The sequence below is a fragment of the Leuciscus leuciscus genome (assembly GCF_965113295.1).
Source record: "Leuciscus leuciscus genome assembly, chromosome: 1".
NCBI classification, from domain to species: domain Eukaryota; kingdom Metazoa; phylum Chordata; class Actinopteri; order Cypriniformes; family Leuciscidae; genus Leuciscus; species Leuciscus leuciscus.
This window is the reverse complement of record NC_138725.1, coordinates 75,474,313-75,492,417: the sequence shown is the minus strand read 5'-3', so window position 1 is coordinate 75,492,417 and position 18,105 is coordinate 75,474,313. Positions and strand designations below refer to the sequence as shown.

The following is an 18,105-nucleotide window of genomic DNA, read 5'->3' as shown; positions in this document are numbered from 1 at the left end:
TCAGCTTTATTCACACCTGAGGTCTGACGACACCAGATATGAGACCGAGAGCAGAACTCACACTTTACTCCAGTCAACATCTGCTTCATTTCTCCACACAAATCACTCTCATCTTCACTGTTATTGCACAGGGGAAAACAGCGCATTATTAACAATACACACTGATCTTGTAATGGGGCATGTTGACACACTAATCTGGGGAAATGAGAAACTCTTTCCATTGAAAACAACAACAACCGTTCATTTGATGAAACTTTTTACATGTGAAATAAAGCTAATAATTGACATTTTGAATCGTAGTGATTGAACCAGTCAGTGTCTGTCAGTGTTACTCTGAAATCAGAACCAAGGACTGGAACTAATCTTTATTAATATAGATATAATATATACTTGTATAATTTTACAATGCAATTTGATTTAAAACACTTTTATGGCAAATGCCGCTTTAATGGTCATTTCAACACAAATAAATAAAAAAAAATTGAGAGAGAGAGAGAGAGAGAGAGAGAGAGAGAGAGAGAGAGAGAGAGAGAGAGAGAGAGAGAGAGAGATATTCATATATTCATGTTGTTTCAATGACGGAAAAAAATAAACAGAGCATTTTTTTTTATTCTGATTTAAAATTATAATTGCAATATTTTTTAACATAATTCAGATGTAGTCTCACATATAAAGGTGTTTAAGGACAATATGTACTATATTTTTTACATAAACCACATTCGTTTTTAAACTTGTAGAAAATAATACAGAAGTTTTCTAAAACTATATAAAACACACGAATACTGTGTACATTTATAAACACTTGATACGTTTTGTTTTTTACATTTTTTTTTGGTAACACTATTTTACAGTGTCATTGTTACATGTATTTACTGTAGTAATAACTATAAATTAACCCTAACCCTACAAGTACGTAAATGTACTTAATATTACTCAGTACTTAAATATATAATTACACATTGAAATAAAGTGTTTTTTGACTTTGATTATTTGTCCCAGACTCATTTACTTTCCTGTTCAACAGTTCTTCTGTATTAGATTCAGTCCAAACTCTCTTTTGATGAAGATTCATAAAGTGATTCAGTCAAAACTGGACATTAAAAAGCAAACGTGTAAAAACAGTGAAACTCAGGGTGACAAACGTTTATCATGAATGAAAATAACAGTCAAAGATCAACAACTGAAGAAACATGTTCAGACTGAAACAGGAACAAGCATTTATTGACCATAAACTACAATAACATGATTAAACTGTAATAAAACATGTGAATTAACAGTGAAATACTGGAGGTGACAGTAGATTAATGTTCATTTTACAGTTATCTCTATGATTATATAGATGATGTGTTATTCATCTCACATTATTGATTATAATAATCCTTTGAGATCCAGCAGTTTTAATCAGATCATCTGAAGGATTTTAATAACACATTGTGCACAAATAAAGTGTGTGAATATCAATAACGGTGATAATGCAGTAACACACACAATCAGTTACACAACTGGAGAAATGTCAATTTAGTGAGTGTGTGTGTGTGTGTGTGTGTAATTTCACACTTATGATAAAAATGATACATTTTTAAATGGTACCATTTTCTTTCTAATTTTTTTAGTGTGTGTGTGTCAGTTAGTGTGTGTGTGTGTGTGTGTGTGTGTGTGTGTGTGTGTGTGTGTGTGTGTGTGTGTGTGTGTGTGTGTGTGTGTGTGTGTGTGCGCGTCAGTCAGAGTGTGTGTGTTGTTTAAATGTGACACAGAGAAACTGAAGAGTTATAATGATTAAATCTAAATCCAGCATAGAGGGGTTCAGTGAATGTGTGTGTGAATGTGTGTAAGTGTGTGAGTGTGTGTGTGTCAGAGACGCTGTAGAAGGACAGAGTGCCGGCCGACACGTCCACAAACACTCCTACTCTCTTACAGGATCCTGGATCAGCAGAAACATCAGTGGACTTATTATTGTGAAGGACAGAGAATCCATAATTAGAGCATCTCAGACTCCAGGACTTCTCATTCCCTGCAAACACACAGTCATCACTCTCTCCTTTCCTCTGGATTCCTTTATATGACACTGATATTTCAGTATATCCACTCCATTCAGCCTCCCAGTAACAGCGTCCAGTCAGACTCTCTCCACACAGAACCTGAGGATGATACTCCTGAAATCTCTCTGGATGATCAGGATACCACTGAATCTCATACACAAGCGTCACCTTTCTGTTCTCCTCAGACAGAATGAGATCAGTGTGTGCTGTGTTTGGATCCAGTGTGAGATCAACGGCATCTGAACACAAGAACACACATTACAACAGCAACATTTACAACCAGATAAAAAGTTCAAGACAAACTCTGGAGTTGGCTTGAGAAAGCCTGACCAGAAACTTTAAAGTGTGAATGTTTTGAAGGAAATACAGTCTATCGATAAATAGATTGGTAGATAGGTTGATTTTAGGGTGTTTCTATGCGGTTGCTAGGGTCCTCGGTTATGGTGCTAAGGTGTTGCTATGCGGTTGCTATAGTACTGTGGGTGGTTGCTAGGGTGTTTACTAGGGTATTCTGGGTGGTTGCTAGGGTGTTGCTATGTAGTTGTTAGGGTTTTATTATGTGGTTGCTAGGGTACTCTGGGTGGTTGCTGAAGTGTTGCTATGCGGTTGATAGGGTACTTGGATGGTTGCTAGTGTGTTGCTATGTACTTGCTATGTTGTTCCTAGGGGTTCTTTGGTGGTTGCTAGGGTATTCTGGGTGGTTGCTAGTGTGTTTCTTTTTGGTTGCTAGGGTACTCAGGCTGGTTTCTAGGGTGATTGCTATGCAGTTGTTAGGGTGCTCAGGGTGGTAGATAGATAGATAGATAGATAGACAGACAGACAGACAGATAGACAGACAGATAGATAGACAGATAGATAGACAGATAGATAGACAGATAGATAGATAGATAGATAGATAGATAGATAGATAGATAGATAGATAGATAGATAGATAGATAGGATGAGTTTGAACAGTCTTGGCTCATTTCAACATTCCATCAATGTAAGTCTGTGGGATTTTTCCAAGTTTTGATTATAATGTTTAGGAAAACCGTAAGTCGGATCAGTTTGCAAAAGATATATCAGACTATCGTCAGAACAGTCTGAAGGTCTAGTCTGAGTTCGTGGATGAAGCTCAAACTCTAGGAGGAGCAGCATTTAGAAACTGAGTCTTAAGATGGTCGCACACCGGACGAGAAGAGACACGTCTAGAACAACTCGAGGTATCGCACACCGGACACACACTTTCTCAGTTTATGGCCAGCAATATTGTTATGTTTAAGGACATTATGAAATTAAGATAATGTCTGTACTATGTTATGATTGTACTGTACAATTAAATACAATCGTTGCGGAGCCTGAACACTTTACCTCAGGACGTCCTTTAACTGAATTAATTGAGAATCTCACCTGAAGATCAGATCATTTTCATCCACAGCTGATTTCTGTAAATGAATGTAAAACTAAATGTATCTTGCAGCGGGTGAAGTCAGTGTATACATTAACCACGATTTGAGACAAATATAATGTACATTTAATATAAAACGATAGGCACGGTAGGATTTTGAACAAGCCGAATGGCGCTGCCGGTGTGTGTACATTCAGAGAAAATAATGTGTTTGAATTATAAAGACGTGGCGCTGCGCTTCTCGTCCAGTGTGTGACGCCCTTAAGGAGAATAATAATAATAATAAGCTTAAAGAGTAGATCACCTTTTTCAAGATAACTTAAACACAGTTTTAATGTTTGTTGTTTTGTTATTAAGGACTTACATTTGTGTAGTCCTGATGTAATCCTGAACTCTCCACAGTGATCCACACTAGAAAACACACACACACACACACGTTTGTTTCACTATATAGATGTGTAAATTGTCCTCACTAGTCAGATGTTATGATATTTCATTATATTTGTGAGGACATTTGGCATTTGACATTATCCAGCAGCAAAACAAGTAAACACACACACACACACACACACACACAATGGTTTTTCTACTGTACAAACTGTATATTCTCTCCTCTTACGCTAAATATACCCATCTCAGAAACTTTCTGCATTTTTATGTTTTCAAATAAGCATCATTTAGTTTTTTTATTAAATCATCCAGTTTGTAGTAGGCCTACATATAAGACAGCTTTAGATATACAATTTCTTTTGTATGAACCCTGTTTATGCTTGTTATTTCTGAATCCCCTACAACTGTAATTGATTGTAATTGTATTCTGCACACAGTAAACATCAGAATATCCCTTCTCCTGTCAATACAAATATCCACATTTTTAAATCTAATTGCGGACACTCATTTTAGGAGGTGTTTGGTTTGTTCAACTCAATGACCACAGTACACTGAAAGTAAACATAACCGGAAATAAGTGAGATGTACTATTTCCAAACGGAAGTGTGTCACGGAGCTCAGTGTAAGTGGTCCATTGACTTCTCTGGCAGATTCCTTCACTCAGAGGAGAGATGGTGAACAATGACTGTTGATCACAAATAAAAGACTGTCGTTATTCTGTACATTATACATGTTGCCTGTGGGTTATTTAGTGCATTATATTGTACACGTGAATGGAGCTTTATTACTATTTCTCACTTTGTGTTGTTTATATCCTCACATCTTTATCTTGAATCAACACTGAACTGATTTCAGCTGAATAAATAATTCATTCTGTTTGCATCTTTGATTTTGTTATTTTCCTGTTTATCACTGTAAAGCTGCTTTGAAACAATCTGTATTGTATAAAGCGCTATTGAAATGAATACCAGCATAGTATGAAATTCATTCATGGCTCCCAGCATGTTATTATAGTGAAAAAACAAACAAAAAAACATTTAGTTTGGAACAAATAAAAGGTAAAATGTTCCACATTGCTCTTTGTATTGTTATAAAATACATTGATGAAAGACAAATAAATGTATTTACATATACTATAAAATGAAAAGACATTTATTTTAAATGTATAGCGCAGCTTTTTCATGAGGCAACAATATTTGATAAATAGGACAGAACAAGAAAGACCATTAATAATCTTAATCTTTCATTGGGCAAAAGTATTATAGGCCTAATATTGGGGATATTTTGGGGATATTTAATTTAATTAGATCAATCAATAAATTCCTCTTGAAACAAACTTTGTTGTATTATTTTAATTTAATACTGTGAAGCTGCTTTGATACAATCTGTATTGTGAAAAGCGCTATACAAATATACTTGACTTGACTTAATATGAAAGGCTTCAATATAGAGCGCCAGAGCGGCTTACGCGCATCCTGTGCGCAGGAATGATGCGCTTGAACAACATGGAGTCATTGAAAAGTTCAGGAAACAAGGGGAAGAGAATAGATATTGATGCTTAGTGTATCATATCTATGCAACCGTTTATTGAGCCTTTTCTTTTAACAGTTGTAAATTTCAGTTACTGTGTGTGTGAAGAACACTTCATAGTGCGCTCTACTCTGATCTGACACCCGGAGAAAGACTCATGATTTAGAAACAGAAATAAACTCCAGCGAGATAAAGTAACATTACTTTTATGAAAGACCATAGATCTTTTTCTACAAATAAAGTATAATAATGGGATTGTTGATCTTGGAGTGAGTTTCCTCGTGTTACTGTCGTAACTGAACGTAACGTGCTGTTTAAATGCTGAATGACGGAGAATGACTGCGGACAGTGAGGAGAGATACATTTCCATTAACTTTAACGACTTAATTATTCATTTACCTCACATTAAGCTATCGAATGGCTTCAGAAATCTTGAAATATACTGCACAAAAACTTTATGGTGCTTTACAATATTTTTTATATCTTTAGTGGGCTTAACAATAACACAGAATAGTATGTACAATGCGGGACGTCACTGAGAAGCTGCAGCCGTGGCGGGAGGATTTTGGGGGGGATGAATCTCCCGAGCGCTGTCACTGCTACTAACCGTTGTAAAACTAATATTGTAATAGTAATACTAAACTAATACTGATATTTTATCGTGGTTTATCGTGAAACCGGTAATCGTTCCATCCCTAGTTATAGGATTAGATTTTTAACCCTCAACTTTGTGAGGGGCACAGTGAGCGGCATAGGTTATTAAGGAATAAGGGAATAAGGGAACATCGATACATCACTTCACAAGAAGTCGAGAGTGAAAATCACCAACTGTCATTGAGACATTCACCGGTCTGAACTAACCAGAGCAGAGCCGTAGAAAGAGTTTTTAAACGCCTCTTCGATGGAGGAGTTTACGTGTGCATTCGAGGATTCCTAAATATTGTTGTTATTATTCAAACTAGAGTATTTATGATTGGTTATGGCGATGAATGTTATATTTGCATATTATTTTGTATGAATATGTAAAGAAAGTAAGTGTTGAGAAGCAGTTGAGGCACTGTCATTTTATATATATATATATACATATATATTACTTTATTTACCTCAGGAATGTTTACTATGCAGCTGCGCGTAGGAAAGAAAGTGCACAAGATGAGACCGCTACAATTATTAAGAACACATTTAGTTAACCCAATCAAAATTAATTTTCATATTGAGTGAGTTACAGTACAGCTTCAAATCTGTTAATAGTCAATTATATATACACAAGTAGTCTATGTAATGAACCAATAAAAAGACTAATACCATGTTTTGATTATATTTATTATATACATAACGTGTTTTGTATAAGTACAGGCCACCTATTATATGATTTTAAATTAGACAGTAAATTATATGACAATATTTATTTATGTTATATTATAATCTGCGCGACCCCATCATTGCCTTTGATGACGTTTCCAGGTCGTTCCAAATGAGCGACTATTGTGGGCGAAGACTGGAGTAGGGAGCAGTGAACACAGCTTTGCTTTATTCTTGCTCTTTGCTTTTATGTTGTGAATTTTAGTAGCTTGTTTTGTGATGTTCACATTTGATCTGTATAAATCTGAAAATTTTGTTGATTGTCACTATTGTTGAAATTCATATACTTTTGCGTATAAAGAGCACACCAAATAAAAGCACTCGTGCTATAGACACGCAGTGCCAGGAGTGATCGTGAGGCTGTCCATAACTTGGGTCTAGCGCGAGTTTAAGCACTTACAAAAATCACGGAAATGGACTACACTGCGACACGAATCTCTTACACTGAATCTGCACTTTGTTGTTTAGGATGGGATAATTTACGAGTTTCAGTCAGAATTCAGCCAGAGAAAGCGTGCACTGAACAAAACTTTTAGTTTCAGCGATGACTAACCTGAACGCCACTGATTGGCCATCACACTCATAAACTCAACAGAAACGTGCGATTGGTTATATTGCTCAATGCTGCAAAACGAAATCTGATGGAAATGCTGCAGTCTGATGGACTGAATGAACGTTAGGTATTGTAGTTTGTTTAACCAATATTATCATTTAAACATTATATTATATATTATATAATTATATATATAAATTCAGTTCCAGAAAACAATTCCCGCCACAGACCAGGAAAAACCTAGTCTAAAATCAGTGGCGCGTTTTCAGTGGTGTGTTCAGATGCTATTTTAAGGGCGCATGCTTGGCCATAATGTAGTGTGTGCACAACGCGCATACACATTGCTTCTCTTATCTACACAGATGCAGCAATTGACATTTTTGCAAACCATACATAATTACAAGGAAAAATATTCCCCACAAGGGAATTCATTGTGGTGTCCATGAAGATGTGAAAAAACAGGCATAAATCTAGCTTACACATTTACCCAAATTATTATACGCCTGTTTAACCGAAGATAATTTGGGTGGGTTTCCCCATCCCCAATGTCACTTCTCTGTGTTTTACGGCCCTGACGAGAATGTCTGTCTCCTCGGCTGTGAACCGCTCCTGGCGTGCGTCTGGCAAATCCGCCGTAATAAAAGCAACCCGCCATGGAACAAGCGCGCCTGCTCTTAAAGGGAATGTGAGATGACGCTCTGATTGGTTTATTTCACGTTACACCAAAACCACACCTATGAATAATCAAGCTACTTCAGACCAACCCATTTTAGTTTAGTTTTGCGTTTGATACTTGCGTTTCAGATTGTTAAAATAGGGCCCTTAGTCTCAGCAAACTGCCCAAGTGTCCTTGTGAAGGAATGGCACTTACTGTATGACACTTTCATTTGAGCAGAATATCACAATAGAGATTACAACTCCAACATACATGTTTGTCTGTTTTCAAAGCATCAGCACAAAAGTAGTGTTTTTTTTTGTGCAGTGCAGTGCAGTGCAGTGCAGTGCAGTGCAATGCAGAGAGAGCACATAGTTGCCAGATTGTGAAATCAAGTAAAACACTTGGCAGAAAATGTATCCATTTGAGAGAAAAGCTCTAATTGGAGGAATTTAGGCTCTTGATATCTTGAAACTGAAGCATTAAAAAAGTTATTGGAGGATTGTTAACAATGCGCAATATCAAAAGAAATAAAAAATTGTTTTCAGGATAAATAATCCGTGGGCTTTTTTAATAAATGTGATAAGTGATACTGTTTGAAGGCAAAAGCTTGGATGGGTGAAAAAAAAAAACTTTTTAATACACAGGGATCCCTTCAGTGTCATTTTTCAGCACACAGGGTAGTCCGATTGACTTCAATAAAAATTTAAATGTCTGAATTAAAACGGCATGAATAAAGAAGTTAATAAAGAAGTATCTCTTAACAACCACAAAAATGATTAAAAACTCTCAGTCTCACATGCACACTAGACAGGATTATTCTTACTGGTCCACTTACTTGAGTTTGTCCAGTGTGCAGTCTGGATGGTTCATTGCATCAGAGAGCAGCTTCAGTCCTGATTCTCCTGGGTGATTGTAGCTCAGATCCAGCTCTCTCAGGTGTGAAGGGTTTGAACTCAGAGCTGAAGCCAGAGCAGCACAACCTTCTTCTGTCACCATACAGCCAGATAATCTACAACAACAGTAAGTGTTCATGTCAGTGTGCTTCATTTGTAGAGAATATACATTACAATAAACAACACGGCTCTTCAAACCATCAATTATCTTTACAAAGACCTCTGACTGATTGTAATTAGTGATGTAGAGATTACTCAATTTCAAAATCGACCGTGATTACAATCGTCACGTTATTAAACAGTAAGAATATGAATTTGACACATTTGCTGTATATTAAAAATATCTATTTGTTTTCGCCATTTAATTAGCTATTCATTGATTAATTAATTTATTCCAATTTAAAGGCCATAACCCCAGAAAAAACATTAATGGGGAAACATGTTGCCCGTATGGGCTGATACTTTCCCCCAGTCCAGCTCTGATGATTCTGCTTTTCTAGAGCCAGAAAAGAAGACCTTCTAATGATAAAACTATTTAAGTTAAGATTTTCTTTTATTTATATGGTAGAAAACGTTATGACACCAAGCTATAGCCCTGGGGCCCTATGTGTTCTTAATATGGGCCTGGGTATACGGTAGGGGGTGCTATTACACATCTTCTGAAAGAGTTCTGAATCTCCTGAACAAAACACATGCAAAGAAGATGCAGAAACAAGCGATCTCATATGTAATCATATGCATATGTGAAATAATGTGATCACCAACATTTAACATAATTTAAATCAAAACTGCCTAATGTTACTGAACTCTGCAAGCATTAGAGGTGTTGATGGACTCGATCTACTCCGTCTGTGTTTTGATCATTGTTCTGAATTCGATCTGGATGTAGTCTTTGACAAAAATGTTATCTCAGCTTTTTGCTAAAAATGTTGCTTTTAAGTGTTGCATGAAGCTGGAATAAAAGTTTAGTTTGTGTTGTTTGTTTCTTCAAAAGCAGAGGGTCTGTTCTTTCCTTTGATATTTTGCAGTTTCAGATATTCATACAACAATATATTCTGGGGACTATGACATTTTTCTGAAAATGATCAAAAACGCTGGCAGGCAACTTTTTTAAAAACGCTGACAGGGTAATGGTTAACTATCCCTTTAAGTCAGTTCCATAGAATATTAGAACAGAACATATATATGACAGCGTGTGGCTATTTTGCACAGACCAGTTGAAACCGCGTCTCCATCATAGAGGTGGAGGGTTGGCAAAATTGAGTTTTATAAAGTTGCATCATTTGAATACCTAGCGATGAAAATGACTGGCCAAATGTCACTGGCTGTAATCTAAATATACCGACCTCCAAAATTTCACTCCAATTTTTTTCTCTGAGATTATCGAGTTACTTACTCTTGTCTATGCTAGTCATTCATCTGTTCTTTGTTTTTCTTTTTTCATTTAGACCATGAACCCATTCATGAGGTAATGAAACAAAATACTTGGGCATAATCTTGGATAAACACCTGAAGTTTCAAAGTCATGTAAACCATGTTTGAACTGTTTTCGTTTTATTAGAGGACAGTTGTCACATCGCACGGCTTTATTGTTTATGCATGCAATGGTTTTTTTCACATTTGTCATACTGTATTACAGCATAGTCACAAACATCAGCGTCCACTCTGAAACCAGTTACTTCTCAATATAAACAGGCAATTAAGATATTTGACAAGAAACCAATGAGATGGCATCATTGTGATATCATACAAAAGCACAAGCTTTTTACTTTTGAAAATTTTGTAAATTTTAGTATTTTGAAATTGACTTTTAAATGTTTGAACAACTGTGTGTCACCACTGTTCTCTGGCCTCATGGAGAGGCGTCAGGGCTCTCTTAGACCTTCCACCAGAGCCTCAGTTAGTGGGGATTGTGTGCTCCCAAAGTTTAGAAAATCTTTTGGACAGTCTAGCTTCTCCTTCAGAGGGGCTACACTATGGAACTCTCTCCCCACTGTATTCAAACTGCAGAACAATATTAACATCTTTACCAGAGAGCTCAAACAGTGGCTTAAATCGGGCCAAATTTGTTCCCATGTGTAAAATGTGCCTTGTTTTGTTTAACAATGTGTTTTTATCTGTTGTAAAAGCCCCTAACATTTTAAACAATGCATCTGGTTCGTCCAATGTTATTGCTATGTCCATATTAAATAAATAAAAAAATACATTTTGCTTGGTGATTTTAATATACATGAAAATACATCTGTGCTGGACTGTTTCAACCTATCTCAATATGTAACTTTTGCTACTCACTCCAGGGGTCATATATTGGATCTCATATGTACATCTGACTTATAATATTCTTGTTAGTGGCTTTGCTTTTGCTTTCTCTGATCACAAATTCATAAACTAAAACAAGACTGGTTCCATCTACTTGTGTCTCACCCTGGTTCACTCCTGAACTTCGAGCGATAAAAGCTTAAGGTCGTCGCCTAGAAAGACTGTACAGGAAAACTGGACTCGATGTGCACTCTCTGGCTTTCAAAGAACATTTGCTCAACTACCATACAGCCCTCAATGCTGCAAGATCCTCTTATTTCTCCTCTACTTTTAAGAATTCATTGTGCAGGCCCAAATCACTCTTTGCTATAGTTAACAATCTCACTAATCCACCACAACATGTTATTTATGGCTCTGGAGTGCTTGTGAATAGCTTTTCTCAATTATTTTCAGACAAATTGAAGTCAATCACTGAATCCATTACCAAAGACAACCCTAATACAACAAGTGACTCAAATGTTAATTTTATGTTAGCTGATTCAGCTCATTCAACAAACTCTCTACTTTCAAACTCCCTTTTCTGCCATAAGTGATCTAATTGTGAAGCCTAATTCCACACCCTGCCATCTTAAAGGAGATCACAAATGAGATCATACATAGAAGCTAATCGACTTTTTTAAACATTTCAGTCAGGATTTTGCCCATCTCACAGCACTGAAACTGGTCTTCTTTGGCTGGTTAATGACATTCTTCCGTCCACGGATTCAGGGTTAATAAACATCTTGATGCTACTTGATCAAAGCGCTGCATTTGACACAGTCTGCCATTAAATCCTGGCTCATTTCCTACATCAGCGACAGAAAGTATTATATCACTATACAAGGGTCACTGTTCCACTTATACTGGGTGTTCTTTAAGGTTCAAGTTCTTGGCCCACTACTGTTCATTTATATATATCCACTTGGTGACCTCATACACACGCATGGACTTCAATTTCCTTGCCACGCTGATGACATTCAAATTTACCTTACCACCAGCTCTGATAGGCCATCCCTGCCCGACTCACTCACTGCATGTATCAGGGATATCAAGCATTGAATGTTCCTGAATTTCCTCAAACTAAATAATAACAAAACTGAAATTTTGATGATTGGCTCTGCTGCCTCAGTCAAAAGGATGGACCTGTCCTTTGATATTGATGGGGTTCATGTTAAGCCTTCATCCATCCGTAACCTTGGTGTCGTATTTGACTCATTTCTAGCTTTTTGCTCTCATATTTCATCTGTTGTTAAAAATTCTCCTTTTCCATCTACGTAATATTGCACGTCTTCAATCTTCTCTCACTCTAGCTGATGCTGAAACCTTAATTCATGCATCAATCACATCATGTCTGGATTGCAATGCTCTATTTCTTGGTCTGCCCAAAAAACCTATTGCAAGATAACAGTATGTTCAAAACTCAGCCGCAAGAGTTCTTACCTCCACTACCCATTCTGCTCACATTCCTCCTCTGCTGCATGATCCTCACATATGTACATATGCATTTAACATGTACTTTGGATAATGTGGCTATATGTGTCCTTATGTGTTTGCAATGTGTGTGTGTGTATATTGTAATGTACAATGTAAAGTGACCTTGGGCTACAGAAAGGCACTATATAAATAAAACGTCTTCTAACTTCTTCTAAATACCTCAGTATGTTGAGTTGACAGTTTGGACTCTTCAGTCCAGCAGATAACAGCTTCACTCCTGAATCCTGCAAGTCATTGTTACTCAGGTCCAGTTCTCTCAGGGGTGAGTTTGATGGTTGTAGAACTGAAGCCACAATTTCACAGTGCTGATCAGTTAGATTACAGGCTGTTAATCTGAAAAAAAAAAAGGAGTACTCTGGTTATAACCCTCACGGAGGGTCATAGATGTATGATCAATATATTAACTGGCTTAAATATATATAAAAATATATGAAATAATATATTGCGTTAATATATTACAATATATTTAATAATAGAAAAGGATTTATTGAAAACATTTGTTAAACTATATTTACTATGTTACACTAATGAGTATTCACCTGAGTTACTTTCACTCAATTGAGCTGTTTCTGCTACACAAAGTATTGAGTTGAGTTTATGAGTAAAGTTAATTAATTAACCCCCTGGGGTCGGCAATCACGCCGACCCCAAACGCGACAGAAAATGACCTGTAACTCAGCAAATGTTTGTCTCACAGACTTGAAACGCATGTCTATACAACGCTTGGAGTCTCTATTTTTAAAATATGTCAATTATATAAAAAACAAATATTCTCTGTTTAAGTAATCCGTATGAAAGCAGCGGCATGTACAGTTTCTCAAACGCGTCCTAATTAACTCTGATGTGACCACGCCCACGTGTGCACGAACGATTGACATGCAAATGATCCACGCGGAGGAACGGAGACCTGGTAACGCCCCATCGCCTCAAAACAAAGAATCAGAAACTTCAGTAACTTACTCCTCTCTGCTTTTCATCGAGTTTGGAAGACTGTGTTTGTGCTGTGCTGTTTACCTTGGATTTACCTCAGAAGAATGCGAATTGAAGATGAGAAGATTTGTAAGGCAAGACATGTTAAACTGGTGGTGCCAGATTAAAATGTGTGTTATGAAATGAGATTGGAGTAAAAACATGAAGCCTAATATCGTACATGTATCTATATATAGACAGAAACATGTTGAAATGTGAACTAGACTGGTAGGCAACCTTTCAGTGCTAAATGTATATGGCCGACACAAGGATGTTTTCATATTCTATAATAAAACACAGCATGATAAAAGTAAAATACTGTTAAATACTGTGTTTGTGGATATCTGCTCAAACGTAGATGTATAATATGGTAACAATAATTAGTTGAATAGTTTGGAGAGGCTTGATCGCTTCAGTACATTTACATTTACATTTACATTTAGTCATTTAGCAGACACTTTTATCCAAAGCGACTTACAAATTAGGACTAATATAAGCGAGTCATCATAAAGAGGCAAAAAACAACAACAACACAAGAAGTGGTCAAAATACGAAGTTCAGGTATTATTCAGAGTAGCATAAGCCTGATAAGTGATGTTTCAAAGGGAAAAACATCGTTTTTTTTTATATTTTTTTTTTTATGAGGTTGAGTGCTCACGGAAGAGATGGGTTTTTAGCTGTTTTTTTAATGTTGTCAGGGATTCTGCATTCCGGATGAGGGTGGGGAGAGCGTTCCACCAGCATGGAACTGTGAATGAGAATGTTCTGGAAAGTGATTTTGTGGCTTTCTGCGATGGAACCACGAGACGTCGCTCGTTGACCGATCGTAGGTGTCTGGTAGGGATGTAGACTCGTAGGAGTAAGTGAAAGTAGGAGGGAGCTGAGCCTGTGATGGATCTGTAAGCAAGCGTCAATGCCTTGAACTTGATGCGAGCAGCGAGAGGTAGCCAGTGTAGAGAGATGAACAGAGGAGTGACGTGGGCCCTTTTGGGCTCGTTGAAGACAAGACGAGCTGCAGCATTCTGGATCATCTGTAGGGGTTTGATTGCACATGCTGGAAGTCCAGCCAGAAGGGCATTGCAGTAGTCAAGCCTAGAGATGACCAGGGCCTGGACGATAAGTTGTGTTGCATGCTCAGTTAGGAAAGGCCGGATCTTCCTGATGTTGTGCAGTGCAAACCTGCAAGATCGAGCTGTCTTTGAAATGTGGTCTGTGAAGGTCAGCTGGTCATCAAACGTTACTCCAAGATTTCTGACCGACCTTGATGGGGTGATTAATGATGATTCTAGCTGGATGGTGAAGTCGTGCTGTAGAGACGGATTGGCAGGGAGGACGAGAAGCTCAGTCTTTGCCAGGTTGAGCTGCAGGTGATGTTCCTTCATCCATGTCGAGATGTCCGCCAGACAGCTTGAGACCCGTGCAGCTACTGTGGGATCATCTGGTTGAAATGAGAGGAAGAGCTGCGTGTCATCAGCATAGCAGTGGTAGGAAAAACCGTGTGCCTGTATGATGTGTCCCAGTGATGTGGTGTAGATGGAGAAGAGGAGGGGACCAAGAACTGAACCCTGGGGAACCCCTGTGGTCAGCTGATGTGCCCTCGATACCTCGCCTCTCCATGCGACCTTGAAGGACCTACCTGTGAGATAGGACTCAAACCAGTGGAGTGAAGTTCCTGTGATGCCCAGTGATGAGAGGGTGGACAGAAGGATCTGATGATTCACAGTGTCGAAGGCAGCAGACAGATCCAGGAGAATGAGAACTGCTTCAGTAAATGTTCACGTTTGAGAAAAGCAAAACGCACCAAACAATAGGCTTCATTTGTTTACTCAAAATGTTTATTTTCGTTATGACATTTTGAAATGAGATTGAAGTAACATGATAATCAATATATTTTAGTGTTACTTAAGTGTTCCTTTCTAACTATTTATAGGCTGCCTGCTATAGGCTATTCTTAGCCTATTATTATTTTATGCAGCACAGCACATAGCCTATGTCTACAAGGCACAACAAACCTGGTGTTCTATATATATATATATATATATATATATATATATATATATATATATATATATATATATATATTTTTTTTTTTACAGTATGTGGAAACTTATTGCCTAAACCCCTTAGCATATTCTTGTGACCTTATGTGAATTATTTTAACAAATTAGATTATGGAATAGAATAGCTCCTGGCGTGCAGGTACATTGGAGCAACAATTAGCATCAAGCTACATAACACAATTTAAAAGATTAATATTACACTTTCTCAAAATTCACTTTCAAACAACAATCAAGTGTATTCAATTCTGATCATGATATAATGTGGATTTTAGTCATATAATGGTTTAAATATATTATGTTAGCCTTTTATATGCAACTAATCGCTACACCGGGATAGCATTTATAATGTAAACATCCATTATTGGTGTGAAAATACTCCAAATCGCATGGAAATCACACAAAAAACATATTCTATTGCAATCTTGTGATTATTAGCTTCTTGTTTCACTGTAGAAATGTTTCTTTGAGTTTGTTTTTTATGGAGCTCGGAATGAGGAAATGTTAGTGCAATAATCTGGGACCTTAGATGATCTTTGTACGTAAAGGGATTACATATCTCAAGCGCGTTTTACTCAAAATTGTAAATTGTTAATACAAAGACATACAAAAGAGTGTTGGTAGAACGAATAGACCATTTTGTTTGATTATTATGGTGATCAGTGCTTGCTTTAGTTGGGCACTTGGCCCTGGATTTTTTAATATTAGCTTTTCTTTGGCTGCTGTAACAGTGTTTATGTAAGGCACATTTGCAATAACAAGGTAAGCCAAGAAAATTTTAGGAATGATCTGTTGATTATTTACTGATGATTAAGTCAACATGTAGCCTGATTCAGAGATCTTATCCCAAGGTTTTTCACTGATCAAAAGAGTGTTAGGTCATTAAATACTTTTAAACATTGCTCTACCAACTCTGTGAAACTGTGGCAAGAGAGCCAGCAATATTGTGGCAATATTTTATTCTATGTGAACTAAACACCAACATCAACAATCAATGTATGAATCTCAACAATGGTGACATGCTTTATGCTGCAATGCATTCAGTGAACCATGGTTTATGTTTATTCTATGAAGGCTCCCAGTGTGCTTTACAGCATGAATATATCCATATACATGTCACCATTGTTGAGATTCATATGCTGATTGATGTATGTGTGTTTCTAAATGATGCTGTATTTTGAGTGGCCACAAGATTGTCGGCTCTACCATAAACACCATACTATTGTGAAATATCAAACATTTAAGGGGGTTGATCCCCTGCTAGTTGTGCCGATATCTTGCAAATAACCTTGCTCAAGTCACACATAGGGCCCTATGATTTCCGTGATGCGGAAAACGCGGACGGAATCACGGAATTTACACATGAAAACGGAATTCTCTTATACACATGGAATTTGCATATATTTTGTTGACATTAAATAAACAATTTTTTTTTTTACTTCTTTCTCCTTTTTTCAGTTTAAAACAACAAACGTAGAAAGGTCTCTAACGTTACCTAAACCGTGGCCAAATGGCATTGTTAAACCTAGTAACCATATGTCCTTACGTTCCAGCCAGAGCCATATAGAGAGAGAGCCATATATCTCTCTATATGGCTCTGGTTCCCGCGTAAGGAAAAAAATGTCGAAGCGAGCTCGTCAAGGGGCCGTTCACATGTCGTGTCTTTCGCGCGCTCAAGTTCGTCATTTCAAATGTAGGCGCGCGGCAAGCGCGCTCATAATTGAAGCGACGCGCTCATTTTTTCCAGGCGCGGCGAGATGAAAACACCGCAACTTTTCAGAATGCCGCAAGCGCACCGCAGTTCATGTGACAAGAACCAGCATATCAACTTCACTCTTTCCGTAACAACATTGAAAGCTCAGTCAACATAAAGGATGGGGGTGCACCACAAACACTACGGGTGTTTTTCTCTTCTCCGTAAATAAATCTTGTTGCAGAGCTACAGCAAGCGTTTCTCGGTGGTGGAAATCTATTAGCTACTAAAACTTCTTTGTCGTTGTGGTTGCATAGCAACGACAGACGCCATGGGAAAATCGGACCGAATTTTACTATTAATAATAAAAGATAAGCTAATGTGCATTGTTTTTGTAAATGTCAGTAATTTATCTTTTTTTGCTTACATGGAGGGGTCACTGATGATGATGGGTTAACACTGTACTTTTAGGCTGTAATATGTCATGGGGTTGGCTTTCTGTCAGGCACATATCGTTGTTTCAGTGTTTCTGTCTCCCTGCAGCATGGCTGCATTTAATCTTTAATTTAATATTCATCAATCCTACCTTGTAACTGTAACCTTCATGTTACTGTTATTTTTGGCCAGAGATTTGTTGAAGGTTTGGCTGAATTTTGGAAAATTTTGAATGTGCCTTGCTGAATATATTAACAGTTTAAATAAAAAAGCTGAATTGTGAGTTTGTGTAACTGAATTTTTAAAGGTCAATACTGCTTATAAGTGAAAAGAAAACAAGCAAATCC

The 18,105-nt window shown here is 37.2% G+C and overlaps 1 protein-coding gene and 1 long non-coding RNA gene across 16 annotated transcripts in view; one reads left to right on the top strand and one right to left on the bottom strand.

Annotated features, from left to right (window-relative positions):
- LOC309512910 overlaps positions 1 to 18,105 on the top strand; it is a 60,679-nt gene continuing 42,574 nt past the window's right edge. The window contains exon 1 of the long non-coding RNA XR_014211213.1: positions 1 to 858. This is a non-coding gene — a long non-coding RNA (uncharacterized lncRNA). The remainder of the gene's footprint in view (positions 859 to 18,105) is intronic.
- LOC309509795 (uncharacterized protein) overlaps positions 1,650 to 18,105 on the bottom strand; it is a 100,239-nt gene continuing 83,783 nt past the window's right edge. For 14 of the 15 annotated variants that reach the window (XM_082184683.1, XM_082184693.1, XM_082184695.1 and 11 more), the window contains 4 exons: positions 12,764 to 12,937; positions 8,755 to 8,928; positions 3,791 to 3,837; positions 1,650 to 2,278 (listed from right to left, as the gene is read on the bottom strand). In XM_082184683.1, the coding sequence (XP_082040809.1) occupies positions 1,740 to 2,278; positions 3,791 to 3,837; positions 8,755 to 8,928; positions 12,764 to 12,937 (934 nt within the window). In that variant the 3' untranslated portion in view covers positions 1,650 to 1,739. The remainder of the gene's footprint in view (positions 2,279 to 3,790; positions 3,838 to 8,754; positions 8,929 to 12,763; positions 12,938 to 18,105) is intronic. The other variant, XM_082184696.1, reaches the window with a different exon arrangement.